Source organism: Scyliorhinus torazame, chromosome 6, assembly GCF_047496885.1.
Source record: "Scyliorhinus torazame isolate Kashiwa2021f chromosome 6, sScyTor2.1, whole genome shotgun sequence".
In the NCBI taxonomy this organism is placed as follows: domain Eukaryota; kingdom Metazoa; phylum Chordata; class Chondrichthyes; order Carcharhiniformes; family Scyliorhinidae; genus Scyliorhinus; species Scyliorhinus torazame.
The window spans coordinates 269,065,872-269,084,374 of NC_092712.1; the positions used below are offsets into that span (position 1 = coordinate 269,065,872).

An 18,503-nucleotide genomic window follows, 5' to 3' on the forward strand; every position below is an offset into this window, starting at 1 on the left:
CAACAATGGTTGTTTGCATTCAATATAATCTATCCAAGAAGCTATTATCGAGATTGTCGGCGGGGAATCGCCGTGGGGGCCTCTTTCAATGGTCCCCAACTGCGCGCGTGACTGGTGGCGATTCTCCGATCCGCGGAGAATCACGGGAAGGCGTCGGACTCCATCGCGGGTCTGACGCCCCATTCTCCGCCCCTGCGCCGAGCGCGACTTCGGCGCAGAGGCTCTGAGAAACCCAACCCTCTGTACCTTGGAATCATCCTTTGTGTTCCTTTGAGCCTTTAACCACTACTGTTTATACAGCTTCCTATGACCTACAATCCCATTCTTGATCAGGGGGAGTTAAGCCACAAGCTGACTCTGACCATACAATCATAAGGTGTAGAAGCGGAAGGAAGCCATTCAGCCCATTGAGTTTGCTCCACCATTCAATGAGATCATGATTGGCAGAGCAAGGGCAGCACGGTGGCTCAGTGGTAGCACTGCAGCCTCATGACGCCGAGGTCCCAGGTTCGATCCTGGCTCTGGGTCACTGTCCGTGTGGAGTTGTCACATTCGCCCCGTGTTTGCGTGGGTTTCGCCCCCACAACCCAAACGATGTGCAGGCTAGGTGGATTGGCCACGATAAAACTGCCCCTTAATTGGAAAAAATGAATTGGGTACTCTAAATTTAGAAAAAAAAAAAGATTGGCAGAGCAGACTTGGGCCAAATGACCTGCTTCAGCTCCTATATCTTCTGGTTAGAGTCCGCTTGTGGTTAAGCTGCCATTACTCTGCGAGGGGATAAAAATGTCGTGGAAGTCTCTTCTGACTTCTGGCAATTCCGACCTGTCTGTGGTAAATGAGTTAAATATGGTGGCATGGTGGCACAGTGCCAGGGACCTGAGTGCAATTCCAGTCTGGGGTGACCGATGTCTGTGTGGAGACATTCTCCCTTTGTCTGAGTGCGTTTCGCCCGGGTGCTCCGGTTTCTTCCCACAGTCCAAAGATGTGCAGGTTGGGTGGATTGACCTGCTAAATTGCCCCTCAGTGGCCAAGAGGTTAGGTGGGATTACAGGGAAAGGACAGGGAGTGGGCCTAGGTAGGGTGCTGTTTCAGAGGTCGGTGCAGACCCAATGGGCCGAATGGCCTCCTTTTCCACTCTGGGGACTCTAATGAATGATTGTATTACATAAATTAGGTAGAGTAAAATCTGATTGAAAACCTCCAATGAGTAGTTTAGTTTCCTTTACAGCCAAACCATTTAGGCTAGGGAGTAGATTGCTGCCAGCTGAGAAAATTAGCCACCTTTGGTCCCAGAACAGTATTAAATTCACCTGGAATGCTGGTACTGGTCCTCCGCTTAGCCTCAGGGTCCTTGCAATATAGAGAGAGAAAACCAGTCAGGTTCTTGCTCCTGTTCAATATCCAGCAATGCTGCTGGAGGTTTGTACAAGATTGGTGGGTGAGGGCAGATTGGGTTCACTATGTGCTGTCTATTCCTACATTTGAATTGTTGTTAATTCAGTATGACACCATATCCAGTGTGGGCGGTCTGTGCTTTCAGTAAACCAACCATTTTGGGAGGGGAGGGGTGTCAGTACTTTCAATAGTCCACTCTGAGGGAGTGGTGTCAGGGGAGGGAGTAGTGTTGTGCATCAGTGCTCCTAAAGTCCAGCGAGGGGAGGGGTTTACTGCTTTCAGTAGTCCAGTGACAAAGAGATTGATTCATTGCTTTCGATATCCCAATGAGAGTTGGGGGATCACTACTTTAAGTAGTCCAGTGAAGGGTGGTGAGTGCTTCCAATATATCAGTGAGGAGGCCTGGTCGCTGCTTTCAGTAGGGGGAATATAAGAGTGGCATAATGGATGCAGGAGGAGGTATAGACTCTCTCTGGAAATAGAGAAGCGATAAGCTACCTTTCATTGAATACAATTGTCCTTTTTGTTGCAGCATTGTAATAGATAATGCACCTTATCTACTCCCATGAGTTTTTCTTTTTAATATTATTTTTCCAATTAAGGGGCAATTTAGTGTGGCCAATCCACCTATCCTGCGCATCTTTTGGGTTGTGGGGGTGAGGCCCATGCAGACATGGGAAAAATGTGCAAATTCCACACGGTCAGTGACCCAGGGCCGGGATTCGAACCCGGGTCCTCGGTGCCATGAGGCAGCAGTGCTAATCACTGCGCCACTATGCTGCCCTTCCCATGAGTTTTTTTGACGCTGTTAGTAAGCATCAACTATTACACTCAAACTCCTCTGGGCAATTTTTCTCAACCTCTGACCTCCATCAAATAGTCCTGAGGCATCTTTGAGAAAAATTACTGGCAGAACAGAATTCTCTCACGTTGATTGTCACAATGCTCGCTCTAAATTGATTCACTGGATCTGAAGCGAATGCTCCTTTTCAATGGATTAAACATTTCTTATGTTATTTCCCTCCAATCCGTTGTTGCTTGTGATACCATAAACTGCAAAGTTTCCATCCCATTATTACTCCCATCAGTGTAGGCATCATCACACACCGATGATGTGGAACATACTGGTCGTTACTATCACCTGCTATTCTCGAAAGAAAGCAAAGGCCCAAAATAACCAAGGGAGGAAACCTCTAAAATGTTGGTAATGTCTTGCATATAGCATTCATTTCCTGTAAGTGTCACATTCTCTGTTACACTCCCCTTTAACCCTTTCTGGAGAGATGACATGTATCGTGATTGGAAAAAGCTTATATTATGTGAACAATAGAACAAGTTAATTACCCTTCATATATCCCCATCATTCTTTTTACACCTGGGAGGAACAGTAGATTCTCTTTCGATGCCCGAGCTTCTGATGATTATATAAACCACTCCAACTTCATTTTTTGTTATAATTGCCTCTAATTGAATTACGGTACAGCTGTAAAATACCCTCCCTAGGTATTGCGGGTTAGGGCATTGCGGGTTAGGGCAGCACGGTGACGCAGTGGGTTAGCCCTGTTGCCTCACGACGCCGGGGTCCTAGGTTCGATCCCGGCTCTGGGTCACTGTCCGTGTGGAGTTTGCACATTCTCCCCGTGTTTGCGTGGGTTTTGCCCCCACAACCCAAAGATGTGCAGGCTAGGTGGATTGGCCATGCTAAAATTGCCCCTTAATTGGAAAAAATGAATTGGGCACTCTAAATTTTTTTTAAAAAGGTAAATTTTTTTTAAAAAGGTATTGCGGGTTATTTGCATTGATGTTTTCCACACTGCGTGCATTCACTACCCTCAAAATACTATACCTTCCAGAGAAACTGGGAATCCAGGGAAGTCCTGTTAGCATTTTGGAAACACAAATAATAATTTGGAAAATTCTCCCACAGTCCAAAGATGTGCAGGGTAGGTGGATTGGCCATGCTAAATTGCCCCTTAGTGTCCCGGTTAGGTGGGGTTCTGACAATAGGGCAGAGGAGTGGGCCTAGATAGGTTTCTCTTTCAGAAGGGCTGTGCAAACTCGATGGGCCGTATGGCCTCCTTCTGCACTGCAGGGATTCTTATGATTCTAACTGGCCGAAAACGTATAATAAATTCCAGGAACATACAACATAGAAAAAGGCATTTGGACCATCTAGTGCATGTTGGTGTTTATGATTCATGTGAAGAGATGGTTCTAATCCACTGCCCAACCTGTTTCCTTATCCCTTTATTCCCTTTTCCAAAACCACTTTCCTAAACCTAAATGTTGACACTTTAATGATCTGTCATGCTGATATCTGCTCTATATCTCAAGAATGGAAAATATTTTAATTGAATCTGGATATTCTACTCCGATTTATCACTTGCGGAGTGTAAGGGCACTTTTTTTTTTTTAACAATCCAAAGACATCAGGGAGTGCAAATCAGGATTCTAGCAGTGAAAGAAAATTCTGTTAGGACCCACCGATCTCTCCAACCGAATCCCTGATGAGCACTCAAGTTAGTGAAGGTTATCCTGTAATACTGGACACATTAATTGAGTTTTGCTATCGATGAATCCTCTCATCGCACAAAATGACTTCTCTGCAAGGTTGGCCCAGTGAAAGTTCATGGGTTGCGTTTGAACAGAAGGCCCTTGTCTGTTGTCCTTTTTTGAGTGTGTTGCTTCCTCTATTGTATATGGGCAGTTTTTTCCTTTCAAGGTTGCTTGTGTCCTTTAGTCAGATCTGCTATTCTGTTCTCCTCTGGTTAAACATGGGATGTCAAAATATACAGTGTACCCCTGTTGGTTGAGTGTGTTCTCAGTGTCGCAATGATGGGTCAGTTCTCGGGGAATCCCCATTAACTTGAATGGAATGTTACAGGAGCATGGATGGCTAACATCTTGCCAGCGAGAGATTAAGGGGGATGACCAGGAAAGGCCAAAAATCGAACTGAACAAAATAGAGCTCTTTTCTCTCAACAATGACCCAATAGAGCTCTTTAAAATTATGATAATAATGGGGTTTAATAGGGTAGGCATAGAGAAGATGCTTATACTTGTGCGGAGTCCAAAATTAGGGACCGCTAATACATGATGGTCATTAATAAATAAGGAACTTGGGAGAAACCAATTTACCTGGAAATTAGTTACAATGCGCTAGAATGGGGTGGGGGTGGGGGGGTGGGGGGTGGGGGTGGGGGGGGGGGGGGCGGGGTAATGGCATGGATGCATTTAACAGAAGCTAGATAAGTGAGGAAGAAATGCCTAGAAGGATTGGTTAATAAGATTAGATGAAGTAGAGTGGGAGAAGGCTTGTATTGAGCATAATGTTTATGTAATTTCGATTAATTGGTCTCTCTTTCAGCAACAATTCTATTTTCAAGGAAAGCCACAAATAAATGACCATATCTAACTTTTTCCCTAACTGCTGGAGAGTGTTTAGAAGTGAATGCACTCCCACTTCAGTTTTGCTTGCCCCCTTAAGTCATTGGCACATCAGAAGATTGCCAAACAAGCTGGCCCACAGGGGCACGGAGATCGTGAAATAGGAGATGCAGAAAAGAAGCAGCTCAAGTACTTACTGAAAGATCAGTGGTACGTTTAATTTTTTTGCAGATATAGAGGGTAGATTTTTCTGGCTCCCCACCAATGTGCCGGAATCTCTTTAGCACAGCAGGTACTGAAAATCATGCAGACTTCTTCACAGAAACCCTTCTCATGATTTTCTGTTTATCTAGGGAACAGAACCAGGAAATCACTACCAATAAAATGCACAGCAGTTGATTTAAAACAAACATTTTGCAAGTTGCTTCACCTGAGTTGACCGTTAATGTTCAGCTTGGGGAGAGGGATACCCGTTCCACAACAGCTAAAATAAAATTTAAAAATCCACAACATCCCTAGGTGAGGGAGAAAAACTGAAGTGACTATTCATGAAATCTAATTTTTCAAATATCCGAGGTTAGGATTGAAAACATTTGGTGCTCAATTAACCATTGGTATTGAGAATTTGCATGACATCTCCCCTGTTTTGTTTTTTTAGAAGTCCATCTGGACCCCTCCAGGACGTGGTGCCCCAGAGTTCAATGTCAAGCTGTGTGCCAGATTGATGCGGCTGATTCTCATCAGGCTGTACCAGTACAATGCCCCTCCTGCCACGTGCAGTTTTGCTCCATTTGCAAGGCCAACTGGCATTCAGGGCAAGCATGTCAAGAGAGCCAGCCCTTTATGTCCTCGAAAGCAGACGGTGCTGGGTAAGAATTATGAAGCGGGAAACGGTAGCCTTTCTGTTCTCTGGGTCGGCAACACTTTGGGCGGGGAATCCCACCGAAACGATGCATATTTCCGGCGGTGGAGGTGGCTCGCTATTGGATGCCACCAATAGCGGAGTTCCCATGAGCCAGAAAATCCAGCATCATGAAGGAAAATGGGTGTTGTTCCTTTTCCAGTGCTCTGGCCCCCCCGCTGGAGTCTGGATCAGCGTTCACGCCCCGCATCATCAGGAGGATGCGAATGGGCCATTAAGACCCATTTTCATCCACTTAGGCCAGGCACCATATTCTCCGGGCTTGTGTGATTCTCTGGCCTTCTGGGCTGGGAATCTTGTGGGCGAGAATCACTATTGGTTCTGGCAAGCGTGGCCCTGATGGTGGTGGACCTTACGGTGCAGACTCCGCACCGACAGTGACCCAGCCGGGAATCAAACCTGGGACCCTGGAGCTGTGAAGCAACTGTGCTAACCACTATGCTACCGTGCTGCCCTTTATGTTGAAGGTCTTTGTTAGGGGGCAAACTAGCATGGTCGCCAACTGTGTGTATGCCTGGTTTCTTTGTTACTACATTAAATACGTTTCATTAAAAACCACAACAGCAACCTGCTGCTATAGCACCTTTTCTGTGGTAAATCGTCCCAAGGCACATCAGAGAGTGTTATCAAACAAAACTTAACATCGAACAGCCACCATAAAGGAGATATTAGGAAGGACGGTCAAAAGCTTGGTCAAAGAGGCAGTTTTTAAGAAGCACCATGAAGTGGGAGAGAGATAAAGAGAGGCGGAGAGGTTGAGAGGGGGAATACAAGAGCTTAAGGGTAAGTCAATTGAAAATACAGCCACCAATAGTGAAATGATTAAAATTGGTGTTGTGCAAGTGCTTTTTGATGTGGAAGTGTTCTGAATTGGATGAGCGCAGGTATCAGTGTGGAGCAAATTACAGAGATGGGGAAGTCCAAGACCATGGAAGGATTTAAAAGGAAGATGGGAATTTAAAAATTAAAGTGTTGATGCCCAGCAGTACATCAATGAGTACTGTTTTGGGTTGAAGATTGGAAGCTGGTTAAGAGTGCACTGGGAATGGTTAGGTTTAGCGGTAACAAAGCCATGAATGAGGGTTTCAGCAGCAGTTGAGTTGAGGCAGGAATGGAGACGGTGATGATACAGAAGTGGAAGCAGGCGGTTTTCATGTTGATATATGATCACCTTCAAGTCCGATATGACAAGATGATTGTGCACAGCCTGGTTCAATCCCCGCTGTCAGGGAGAAGGGTGATGTTAACTGGTGAGTGGAGTTTGTTGCAGTATTGAAGGCTGTGGTCGCGGTTATCCAACATTTTGTTGGAGGAAATTTCTGCCCATCAAGTACTGGATGTCTGACAAGTAGTTTAGACTTCAGCCTATATGTGGTGATTATTTAAGAACTGGTACTGGCTCTGAAAAGTTGCATTATCATAGAATTTACAGTGCAGAAGGAGGCCATCGAGCCTGCACCAGCTCTTGGAAAGAGCACCCTACGCAAGCCCACACCCCCACCCTATCCCAGTAACCCCATCCAACACTTAAGGGCAATTTTGGACACTAAGGGCAATTTAGCATGGCCAATCCACCTAACCTGCACATCTTTGGACTGTGTGAAGAAACCGGAGCACCCGGAGAAAACCCACGCAGACACAGGGAGAAAGTGCAGATTCCACACAGACAGTGACCCAAGCCGGGAATCGAACCTGGGACCCTGGAGCTGTGAAGCAATTGTGCTTACCACCATGCTACCGTGCTGCCCTACCATTGTTGTAATAAATTTGCTTTTGATTAATTTCTGTGTGATCAACAGTTCACTGAGTTGTGCAAAGGATTCATCACTCTTTAAAAAAGCAGACGTGGGTTGGTTCTTTCCTGGAAGTGGAGGTTAGGCAGCCATGGGTGTGGCTGAGAGTCGAATTCTGGATAAAAGGCACTCTATTCTCTGGGACTTCGTCCCAGTTCTAAGTGACATTTCAGGCCCTTGACAAAGTTACTAATTTCATTTCTGGCAGTGGCACCACATACCAAGAAAGTCCTTCAAAAACATTTTGAAATTATTATTTTTAATCATTGCCCACCATGGGCAGCGGTGCAACACAATTCCTCCTAATGCAATTGTAAATGGGCTAAAGTGACAACGTTCACCACAGAAAGTCACCCCCTCACCCCTCCACTCTCCATGACCGCTTCTATCCTTCATGCTAACTCACCCGGTATGCAAAATGGGCAGACCTCAGGAGCCATGTTGAAATGAAATCTAAAAATCTAATACACCGTACACTATCTTCAGATAAAAAGACCCTTCTTGAAAGCCCATTCAACTTTTAACTCAAGTTTTTAATCGCAGAAAAACAAACCATGTGTGTTCATACCACATCAAAAGCAGCTGAACCATTAATAGGTTCCTAAACTGTCAATCTAACTGTGTATTCAGAACACCTGGTGAGATTATTACAGCTGTTGGAAGTCAGCCAAGCATTCATAAACAGCTCCTGGGGAAATGTGAACAAAACATTTTTGAAACTGCTCGGACAGATGTTATACCATGTCTAGATGATTTTTTTTTTTTTAAACTCTCATTGACAACTGCAGCAAGGGTTTTAAAGCTTAAGAGCACAGGATGATGAAGACAGTTGGAGAGACCTTATCCACCCTTCAAGAGCCTATGGGTGGGATTTTTCAACCCCCCCCCCCCCCCCCCCGCACAGTGTATTTTCTGGTGGCAACCACAGCTTGCCATTGGCTGACGGTGGGATCTTCTGGTCCCGCCTACATCTATGGTGTTTTGCATAGTTTGCCCGGACACGCCTGCTGACAGACACTCCACCATGAGGGGTTACCTCTGGCAGGAACGGAAGATCTTGCAGGCGAGAAGAGGTGGAAAAATCTACCCTATATGTCCACCCCATAAATTTGTAACTGCTACACTGCAGGTTAAGTCCCTTGCAGTAGCCAAATGGGGTCTGTGTGTACTCAGCACTGAGAGTTCTCTTGTCTATGATTCACCTCCGTCTCCTTCCCCCATCAGCAAAAACTGGATCTATCAGAAATTGGAGCGGGACTTCCACATCCGGGTCCTGTCTGCCATTTTGGAAGCCCCAATCCAGGGCATGGAGTCCATAGATAAGAATCAGTCAACAATTAATCAGATTTCACGTGGGTCAGAATATAAATTTTGATATTTCTGTGTATTTTAAAATGAGACAATATTCAGAGATTGATTTTTTTTATGGCTACTATTTTGTTTATTTCCTGGGTGGTGATTATGAAATCATCTGGTTATATGTAGAACAGTGGTTAGCACTGCTCCAGGGGCTCCAATTCGATTCTGACCTCTGGTGACTGTGTGGAGTTTGCCCATTCCCTCTGTGAGTTTCTCCAGGTGCTCCAGTTTCCTCCCACAGTTCAAAGATGTGCAGGTTAGGTGGATTGTCCCTAGTGTCCAAAGGTTTGGTGATCGGGCAGGGGATTGGGCCTATGTCGGTTGCTCTTTTGAAGGGTCAGTGCAGACTCAATGGTCCGAATGGCCACCGTTGCACTGTAGGGATTCCACGATTCTATATTGTATAATAATCATGATGACCTCTAGTGTGTGTTGGGATTGGAGATCGGCCTTTGTCTGTTCATTTTTTCAAAGTTGCAAGGTTGAAGGTACATTTTAATGAATTTAAACTAATCTTCTTTGTCCTTGCCTCTTTCTGTAGTGTTTCCTCCAATCAGGACACTGATGATCCCATCAAACAGTGTCCAGTGTGTCATATTTTCATAGAACGAAATGAAGGTTGCGCCCAAATGATGTGTAAAAACTGCAAGCACACCTTTTGCTGGTACTGTCTTCATAATCTGGATGTAAGTGTCTCCCTCAAAGCTGTTACTCACACAGGGGTTACTTCAGTCTTATTCTTCTAATTTGTTGGAAGGTTATCTAGGCTGGGGTGTTCACCTGTAAAGGGACTGATCTTGTGTATCAATCATTGTGCATTTGCCCACCCCCACTCTGGACCCCACCATTGGCAATTGTGCCTTTAACTGTCCAGTATGATATAATCGCACTGCATGGAAGGAGGCCATTTAACCAAGGGTGCGATTTAAGTCATGTTTAATAGTGGGGTCATTCTCTGTACTGCAGGCACTGAAAATCACCCCGCTATTAAATGGGACTCAGCTTTTTCGGGCCTCACCGCCAAGACAGCAGATAGCTTCATTTTTAAATGCTGCCCCAATTCGCCATGATAATAAACCTTACAAGTTGCTCAGCAGATTGTGGTGTCAGGTAGCTCAGTTGCCTAGCTGGCTAGGTTTCTCTTGCTAATTATCTTTAATCTGTCCTCTATAGATACTGGCTCTCCTGTTAGTGGAATAGCTTTTGTGTATTTACTCTCTTAAAATTCCTCCTAATTTCAAATCTCTTTTAAATTAGTCTATAATTTGCCCCACCCAGCAACATAAAACTCAACTATTTAACCAAGCCGTGGGTCACTCTTTCTAGTGCGTTCTTTGAGATTCTTTCTTTTGATTAATGCTCTTGCGAAGCATTTGCGGATATTTTCTATGTTAAACGTGCTATGCAAATTCAAGTTGTTGCTGCTACAGTAGCAAATGTAATTCTAAGAGTACTGCAAATGTCATTTGAGTTAATATTTGTAAAACAGAACAATACACCATTGCATGCGAATCTTCACACTTAGCATTATTGATGGCAAGCTGGTATTGAACGAGCACATTGTTGATGACACTCGGTATAATATGGTTTGTTCAGATGCAGGCAATTTATATCTTTCAGAATGACATTTTCTTGAGACATTATGACAAAGGTCCATGCCGCAATAAACTTGGCCACTCCAGGGCCTCGGTTATTTGGAACAGAACCCAGGTGAGTGGCCCAACAGGGAAGGTGGAACCACTTAAATTCTGCATTGATGTGTTATGAGGAGATAATGGTCTAGAAATGCAAGTGTGAAGTACTCTGAAGGATATCTGGTCGCTAGTGCAGACTGAATCAAACTGCTTGAATTATTCCCTGTCTTTTAACACTCCTTCATCTGGAGATGAAGGTAGTCCTTGACCCCATGTGTGCAACACCACTAGCAAATTGACACATGAGTGAATATGTGTGTGTGTATGTTTGTGTACATTAACGAGAGAACCTATAGTTGGCATGGAATATGATGCTCCAAGTGATTAAAGGTATATAAATCAAAGTTCTTTAAGCTATACAAAAATAAAATTACTGGTGTTCCTTTCTGGTGCAAACTTTTAGGTTCAATTTAAATGTTTAATCTTTTTTTTTTAAAGTGAATTGGGCCGGTAGTGGAGAAGGTAACAAGTGGGCTCGCAATCCTCCATTGGGAGGTATGCGGAGGTTCTTTTTGCTAAAATATTATTTAGTTAGAAATTTCTAGCGACTATATACCTATAACGATTGCAGGAGAAAGCACTTGTGATAGAACTGGGAGTCTTGATATCTGTGCAGCTCGATTTGCTGATCCTGTGCATTATGGAAACACTAAGCCGCATGTCTTTTCTTCTTTGCAGGTTGTCGGGATCCTCTTTGGACTGGGTCTTATTGTACTAGTCACATCTCCGCTTCTCCTCCTGGCCTCCCCATGCATCATCTGCTGTGCCTGTAAGTCCTTCAGGAGTAAGAGGAAACACCATGGCCCGCCATCTACTTAAACTGAGGAAAAACCCCGATCCAATGTCCTTCTGGTGCCAAGACTTCTTCACTCACCTGATCATTCTTTCAGGTGAAGTGCCTATTGGATCAGTGCTTTGGAAGCACCAATAATATAGATTATGTGGTGGGAGGGAAGTTGGGTGTAGCTTAGATTTTGGATACATCACTGTTGTAACTGAAGGGAACATGTCACACCAAAGTGAAGTTGGTGGATACTTTTTGACATTGCCCAACTATCTATATAATGCAAGCCGCTGCACTCCACATTTCTTAATATCTGACGATAACTATATGCCTTCAAGTTGTTCTCCGCCCTCTCCTTCCCTCTTTCCCCGTCTCTGCCACCATCTCCTCTTTCTCCTCCCCCGCCCCCAGATCCATTGATTTGTTTTGGCCTCTGGTCAGGGTAAGATTCTTAATTCCAACTTTCTCCAACTCCTGGTCAATTAAATGCCCACCGTAAAAGTGCTATATTCCGTAACGTGTATAGAAACAGTGGCATTTACATGGAAGGGGAAACTTGAGGCTGGAACTCAAAGCCATCTGTCCTGTTGGATGAGAAACCGTATTGCCTTACCACTAGGCCTACACTCAATGTTTGGACTATGGTTGTTGTTTCGTTAATGCATTGCTCGACTTTACTTTTCCCACCAAACACTAACTTATTTGCTAATACAAGCTATACAAGCTATGTGTGTTACGCACAAAAGCACCAATTGTGCAACTGAGTGACAAACCTCCCATCTAATACCATTTACTGCTCATGATAGCCTTCTTGGGGTCTATAATGAGTGGAACGAGGGGTAAAACAGTTAATATAGACATGATAAGGAAATTACATGCCTGTAGTGAACAGTACATGCACACATTTACATATGCCGTTGGCACTAAATTGGGCCAACTGAGTACTGTATGCAGATCTTGCTATGGATTGGGAATAGCAGTTTCAGAGAAAGCAGATTATTTTTGTTGGCTGAAGTTACAGCCCGAAAATTCCGTTCAAAGGGCTGAATTGTCCTGCTCCTGTGGAGGCAGGGTCAGGAGCAAACTGCCTGATGTGTTCCAACCTCCAATAGATCTTGGGGGTCAGTGTAGCAGTTATGGGCCCGGTAGCTTTGGGTAGCTAACTGGGCCAATTGAGGGAATGCTGATGGTGCTGTTCAAATCTTCACATTGGCGGACAGGCCCCTTCGCTAAGGCCGGTGTTCAGCGAGCAACTGGAGATGGCCTGCTCAAGACAGACTGGGGGCTACGGATGTGTGCATTCAATCACCTTAGCATGAAGCCGCTGGGATGCGATGGTCACAGTTGCAGCTGCAAGTCTCTCTGTAGAAGTATCCTCTCTCTACAGTGGTGGCATAATAGTTGTGGCCATGTGTGTGTGTGTGTGTGGACGTCAGTGGGCTGTGTAGGATTTGGGGACTATTATGCCCATCTGTGCCTAAGTAGCTTCTGTTAGGAATTCAAATCTATCAAACTACATCTGTAGTGTTTAATGGTTCTAATACTGCAAGTACTGATGCCAATAAATCCATTAAAAAAAAACATAAGGGAAATGGTCCCTTTTGTCATCTGTCTGACATCTTACTTTTAAAGTAGTGGATGGGTAATCTTCCCTCTGAATTTGCCTCCCTTTTCAAGTGTATGGGATAGTCCTGTGGGCTCTTCTGAATCATCCGTTTAGCATCTCAAAATGAAATGGGGCTTATCCAACAGCACAGCGCTCTCTCTTGGGGTGGCACGGTGGCACACTGGTTAGCACTGTTGCCTCACAACTCCAGGGTCCCTGTCATTTCCTTCATCATGTCAAAGTGGAGTTTTCACTTTTTCCCCGTGTCTGCATGGGTTTCCTCTAGGTGCTCTGGTTTCTTACCACAGTCCAAAGATGTGCAGGTTTGGTGGATTGGCCATGCTAAATTGCCCCTTAGTGTCCAAAAGGTTAGGTGGCATTTTGGGTGGGGTTACTGGGTTACGAAGACAAGGTGGAGGCATGGGCTTAAGTAGGGTGCTCTTTTCAAGGGCTACTGCAGACTCGATGGGCTGAATGGCCTCCTTCTCCACTGTAAATTCGATGATTCTCTAGTCACCAGGGGGTAAAGGTCCGTGGGGCAAAGTTTAGAGGAGATGTGCGAGGCAGGTTTTTTACACAAAGTGGTGAGTGCCTGGAACGTGTTGCCAGGGGAGGTAGTGGCAGCAGATACATTAATGGCATTCAAAAGGCATCTCAACAAATACATGTGAAGGATGGGGATAGAGGGGTATGACATTAGGAAGTGCTGAGGGTTTTGGTCAAGGTTGGTATCATGACCGGTACAGGCTTGGAGGGCCGAAGGGCCTGTTCCTGTGTTGTTTTGTTCTTTGTTCTCTCAGGGCCTGCATTGTGTGTCAACGTAGATTATGTTCTCGAGTCTGAGGTGGTGATGAACACACGACCTTCGGTAGAAGTGGTACCACTGAGGGCAGCACGGTGGTGCTGTGAGTTAGCCCTGCTGCCTCACGGCGCCGAGGTCCAGGTTTGATCCCAGCTCTGGGTCACTGTCCGTGTGGAGTTTGCACATTCTCCCCATGTTTGCGTGGGTTTCACCCCCACAACTTAAAGATGTGCAAGGTAGGTGGATTGAACATGCTAAATTGCCCCTTAATTGGAAAAAATTAATTGGGTACTCTAAATTTATTTTTAAAAAGTGGTACCATTGAACCACAGCTGAAGGTGTTCTGCCCTTCCATCTACACCCTGACCCCTTGACTTGGCTAAAGTTGTGAAAGTAGCAGTACAGGGGCCCCCAAGTCATATTTACTTGGCAGATGATCGATTTGGATGTCGAAAAGACTAGAACCCCCTTTGAAAAGTAAATATATTCCTCGAGAATGACACAAAAGAGAGATTTTACAAATGAGCACATTTAATGGGAGCAGGCTTATGATTTCCTGTTTTTGCTCTGAGCAAGCTTGAGATTGGTCCTGTAATCAGACTTTGCAGAGTTCTGACAGCCCAAATTTCCTTCCTTACTGAGCCTGTGTTCTCCCTGGTTGGGAGGTTGTCCTCCAGTAAAAATGACCGAGAAAGGATACAATTGGCAGGCAGCATTGTCAAATAGTGTTGCTGCTGGGAGCCAGCTGAAGTTCAGATTCTACACAAATTATCTGCATGAAGGCTTCTCCTGATCGGCAGTTTTATCACTCTGAACGCCAGAAAGGAGAGGTTTGTGAAACATTTTTGTAAGTGGCAAGGGAGTCGTGGATTATGAGGAGCACACTGGAAAGTGGAGTTGAGACAACGATCTGATCAGCCATGATGGGAGTAGGCTTAAGGGGCCGAATGGCTTACTCCTCTTAATTCTTGTGCTCTTGTGTAGAGAGAGAGCTCTGTTCATAAGATCTTAGATGATTTGCTTTGTGTGTAAGATTTTGCGCTTTCAGCAAAGAACAGAATAGTTCTGTCTCTGAGCTTCCAGTGAACTCTCTTTTAAGTACTGGTACCACAATATCACAAGCACTGACAATCAGGAAGGAGGTCAGCATCTAGGCTTTGTTCTGATTCTTCCAGGTGAGGTTTTAATGTTGTTTTAGTTGGACTTGGTGAAAATGCACATTTCTTTTTTTGCTTCATGTGCTGAGTTGCCTTGGTGACATTTTGCATAGTTTTATGTTAAACTCTTGCATATCAGCTGTTTTTCTTTGCAAGATTATTTAACATTTAGAGTATTTTTACCAAATTTAGAAGTGGCCCCAGGAATGGCTCACTGTGCTTGTGTCCCTTGTGTTGTGTCATTAATCGTAGAGAGATATTTGGCGAAAATAGACAAGATTTGGATCCATAGTTGCAAGCTGTCAGTGGAATATGGCCACCTGCAGGGATGTTCCTGACTTATTGTAACATGAAACAATAAAGATGATTATCAACTTTCCCAGAACACGACAGTATAATTCCCACAATAGTGTCCTTTGTCCCTTAATCGATGGGAGAGCCCGATGGCAGCTTAGCCGAGAAATGGTCTGAAATCCTGGCCCAAAGCAACTTGCTAATTTCAACTATATTGAAATGAATGAAAATCGCTTATTGTCACAAGTAGGCTTCAATTAAGTTACTGTGAAAAGCCCCTAGTCACCATATTCCGGCGCCTGTTCGGGGAGGCTGTTACGGGAATTGAACCGTGCTGCTGGCCTGCCTTGGTCTGCTTTCAAAGCCAGCGATTTAGCCCTGTGCTAAACAGCCCCTTGTTGGGGCAGCAACTTGAGGATCATGCTCTCAGCAGGGGTGGGGGGAACTTGGGACAGAGGAAAGTATATGTATCTTTGTAGAGGTTTATTTCTTTAGGGTTTTGGCCAAGGGTGGTATCATGACCGGTACAGGCCTGGAGGGCCGAAGAGCCTGTTCCTGTGCTATATTGTTCTTTGTTCTTTATTTGTCATGAACAGGTTGCAAGGAAGATTGTCTGAAGCCAGGGTGCTGGATTAATTTAACAAATGCCTAGATTCTGGAAAGGGGAAAGGATGTGACTCATGTTCTGAAAAGATGAGATCAAATGGACCAAAGACCAGCTGAACTGCATGATACAATATTGGGTAACATTGAGTGCGGTACCAGACCATATTATAGGCTTCAGGTGTAATCCCAAACTTTGGCCTTTTCGCTAAAATCAAATGTAGGGTGGGATTTATCGGCTGTTCATGCCAGTGGGAAATTCTCACGGGTTTCCCGGCGACAAGAGGTGCTGTCAACTGGACAGCGGGGCATCTCTGCCGCCGGAAAATACACGGCGGGGTGGTCTGTAAATCCCGCCCATAGTATCGGTTCTTGTCAGCTTGAATCTCATATGTCATATGTCTCTCTTGTGGGGACCAGGAAGTGGATTCAATTGATCTTGAATTGGCTTTTGGAACAAGCAAGGAGATGGATTAGGGGCTTACTCTGTCCACTTTGCGCTTTTGGCTTTGTAACTCTTGAGAAAGGAATAAAGCGTAAGTATTTTATCAGCATCATCTGAACTTCAAGTTGTGTCTGTTCTTTAAACACACTCCAATCTGCATTACTGTGTGAGATGTAAGGTTGTTGTTCCGGGGTTTCCAGTCTCTCAGCAGCAAGTATTGTGGCGCACAGCCAACTGCTGAATTAATTGAACTGAATTCATCATGGTGTCATTGTGTGATAGAAAGGGAATCATAGAATTTTACAGTAAGAAGTCTTACAACACCAGGTTAAAAGTCCAACAGGTTTGTTTCAAATCACTAGCAGTGATGGGTCAATGAAAAAACTACTGGTGATTGAGACTGGCCACAGGCCCTTTCATGTCGGACAGGTTCAGACTGCTGGTGGCAGCTCTTTATTGGAGACGTCTAACCTCTGACCTGTATTGGAATTTAGAAAGTGTGCATTGGGAAATGGTAATTACATAAAACCATCTGTCTGAAAATTAACATCTCCTCCCTTAAATTAAAGAAATTTGATTAGGTTTTTATTTTATTATTGTTGCCGGGAGTATCTGGTCAAAGTTTTAACCTCCAGGAGCAGGTGTAATTTGGGCTGCCATACATCCCTGTTGTTACTGTTGCTGATAACGGGTGGGGAGTCTCTGGCATGTTGATTTCCTATGAAGTTATGGTGCTAGGAATCTAGAGTTGTGAAGTAGGCCTTAAGACCGTTCATGTGAAGCCGAGCATCACACCCACCACATGGTTCTCTCTCCCATGAAGTAGAGTATCAGACAACTTTAAACAATTGGTTTTCAAGTGGCTGTGTGCTTTCTCCACCACTTTGCACATGTCTCGATCAACAAAGTTTGAATGGGTAGAATTAAATTCAGGACAGCTTCATTCCTGGGATATAGGCATCATTGTCAAGCTCATCCTTGCATACCCTCGAGAACATTACGGTGATCTGCCATCTTGATTTGCCGCATCAGTATGTTAGGGATGGAGTTTCAGAATTTTGAAGGAAAGGTGATGAATGGCAAAAGCCACGATGATGTATGGCTTGCTCGGGAAATTGATTCCATAGAAGGAAGCCATTCGGCCCGTCGAGTCTGCACCGGCTCTCCCAAAGAGCACTCTACCTGGGCCCACTCCCCCGCCCTTTCCCCATGCCCCCCTCGTTGGTCATGACAAATCCACCAAACCGGCACGTCTTTGGACTGTGGGAGGGAACTGGAGAACCCGGAGGAAACCCACGCAGACATGAGGACAATGTGCAAACTCCACATAGACAGTTACCCGAGGCTGGAATTGAACTCGGGTCCCTGGTGCTGTGAGGCAGCAGTGCTAACCACTGTGCCACCAGTCTTCCCACCTTAGATCTTGTTCTTCTCGGTGTGGCAGATCTTGGGTCAGGCTATTAATCGATTATGACTGAGTGTCAAAATTCTTAAAAGTTGGTGTGGATTTCAAGGAGCTTTTATGCATCTATATGTTTTTGTTTTGCTGGCCAGGGATAGGAAGCTTTATATATTAGTCTTTCCCTCCCCCTTTCTTTCTGTTCCCCTCACCGCATCCCTCTACCATGATTTATACTGCACTTTGCCTTTTACAACACCCCCCGCCCGCCCCCACACATTGGACACCGCTGTGGGAGATGGTGGGGAGTCGGGGGTGGTCTGGAAGAATGTCTGAGTTTGAAACATCTGAAGTACTTTGTGAATCATGGGACACCCTTGTGTAGGTACATGGGGAAACAGTTCCACAGCCTGGAGGGTGTAACGATGCATTCAGGTTTAGACATCCTTTTGGGGGGGATCTGTGGGAAGCCCTTATTAAATACTTTGATTAATTTATTAAATATCTTTAATTTCTTTCCTGAGGTAAGTGGGAACTTGTAAATTATTCTGACAAATGTGGCTCTGCCTCCTCATCCCTGCCCCCTTCTGAAACTGGCAGACTTCACTCCAGAAGGGTCAGTGGGCACACTACACTGATGGATGCAGCTGGCATCTTAAGCACATTGCAACTGTAAATAGAGTTGCCAACTCTAGTTGGAGGTCTGGTTTCATCAAACGACCTCCTGCTTTCAATGGGCTAGTCAAGTCTTCTTTATCTCCCATATTCCAGAACTTAATAAAAAAAACAATGTTATAGAAAATGGGGTGGGGAACACACACCATGCACAGCACAACGTTTCATTGCCATAAAATGATGGG

General features: G+C 44.9%; 1 protein-coding gene across 2 annotated transcripts in view; it reads left to right on the forward strand.

The window, feature by feature from the left end:
• The window catches only part of LOC140425427 (E3 ubiquitin-protein ligase RNF144B-like), a 117,327-nt gene extending 99,416 nt beyond the window's left edge, over positions 1 to 17,911 (forward strand). For both annotated transcript variants that reach the window (XM_072509697.1, XM_072509696.1), the window contains 4 exons: positions 5,444 to 5,654; positions 9,401 to 9,545; positions 10,480 to 10,569; positions 11,232 to 17,911. In XM_072509697.1, coding sequence (XP_072365798.1) covers positions 5,444 to 5,654; positions 9,401 to 9,545; positions 10,480 to 10,569; positions 11,232 to 11,372 — 587 coding nt within the window. In that variant the 3' untranslated portion in view covers positions 11,373 to 17,911. The remainder of the gene's footprint in view (positions 1 to 5,443; positions 5,655 to 9,400; positions 9,546 to 10,479; positions 10,570 to 11,231) is intronic.
• Positions 17,912 to 18,503: the final 592 nt, after the last annotated feature.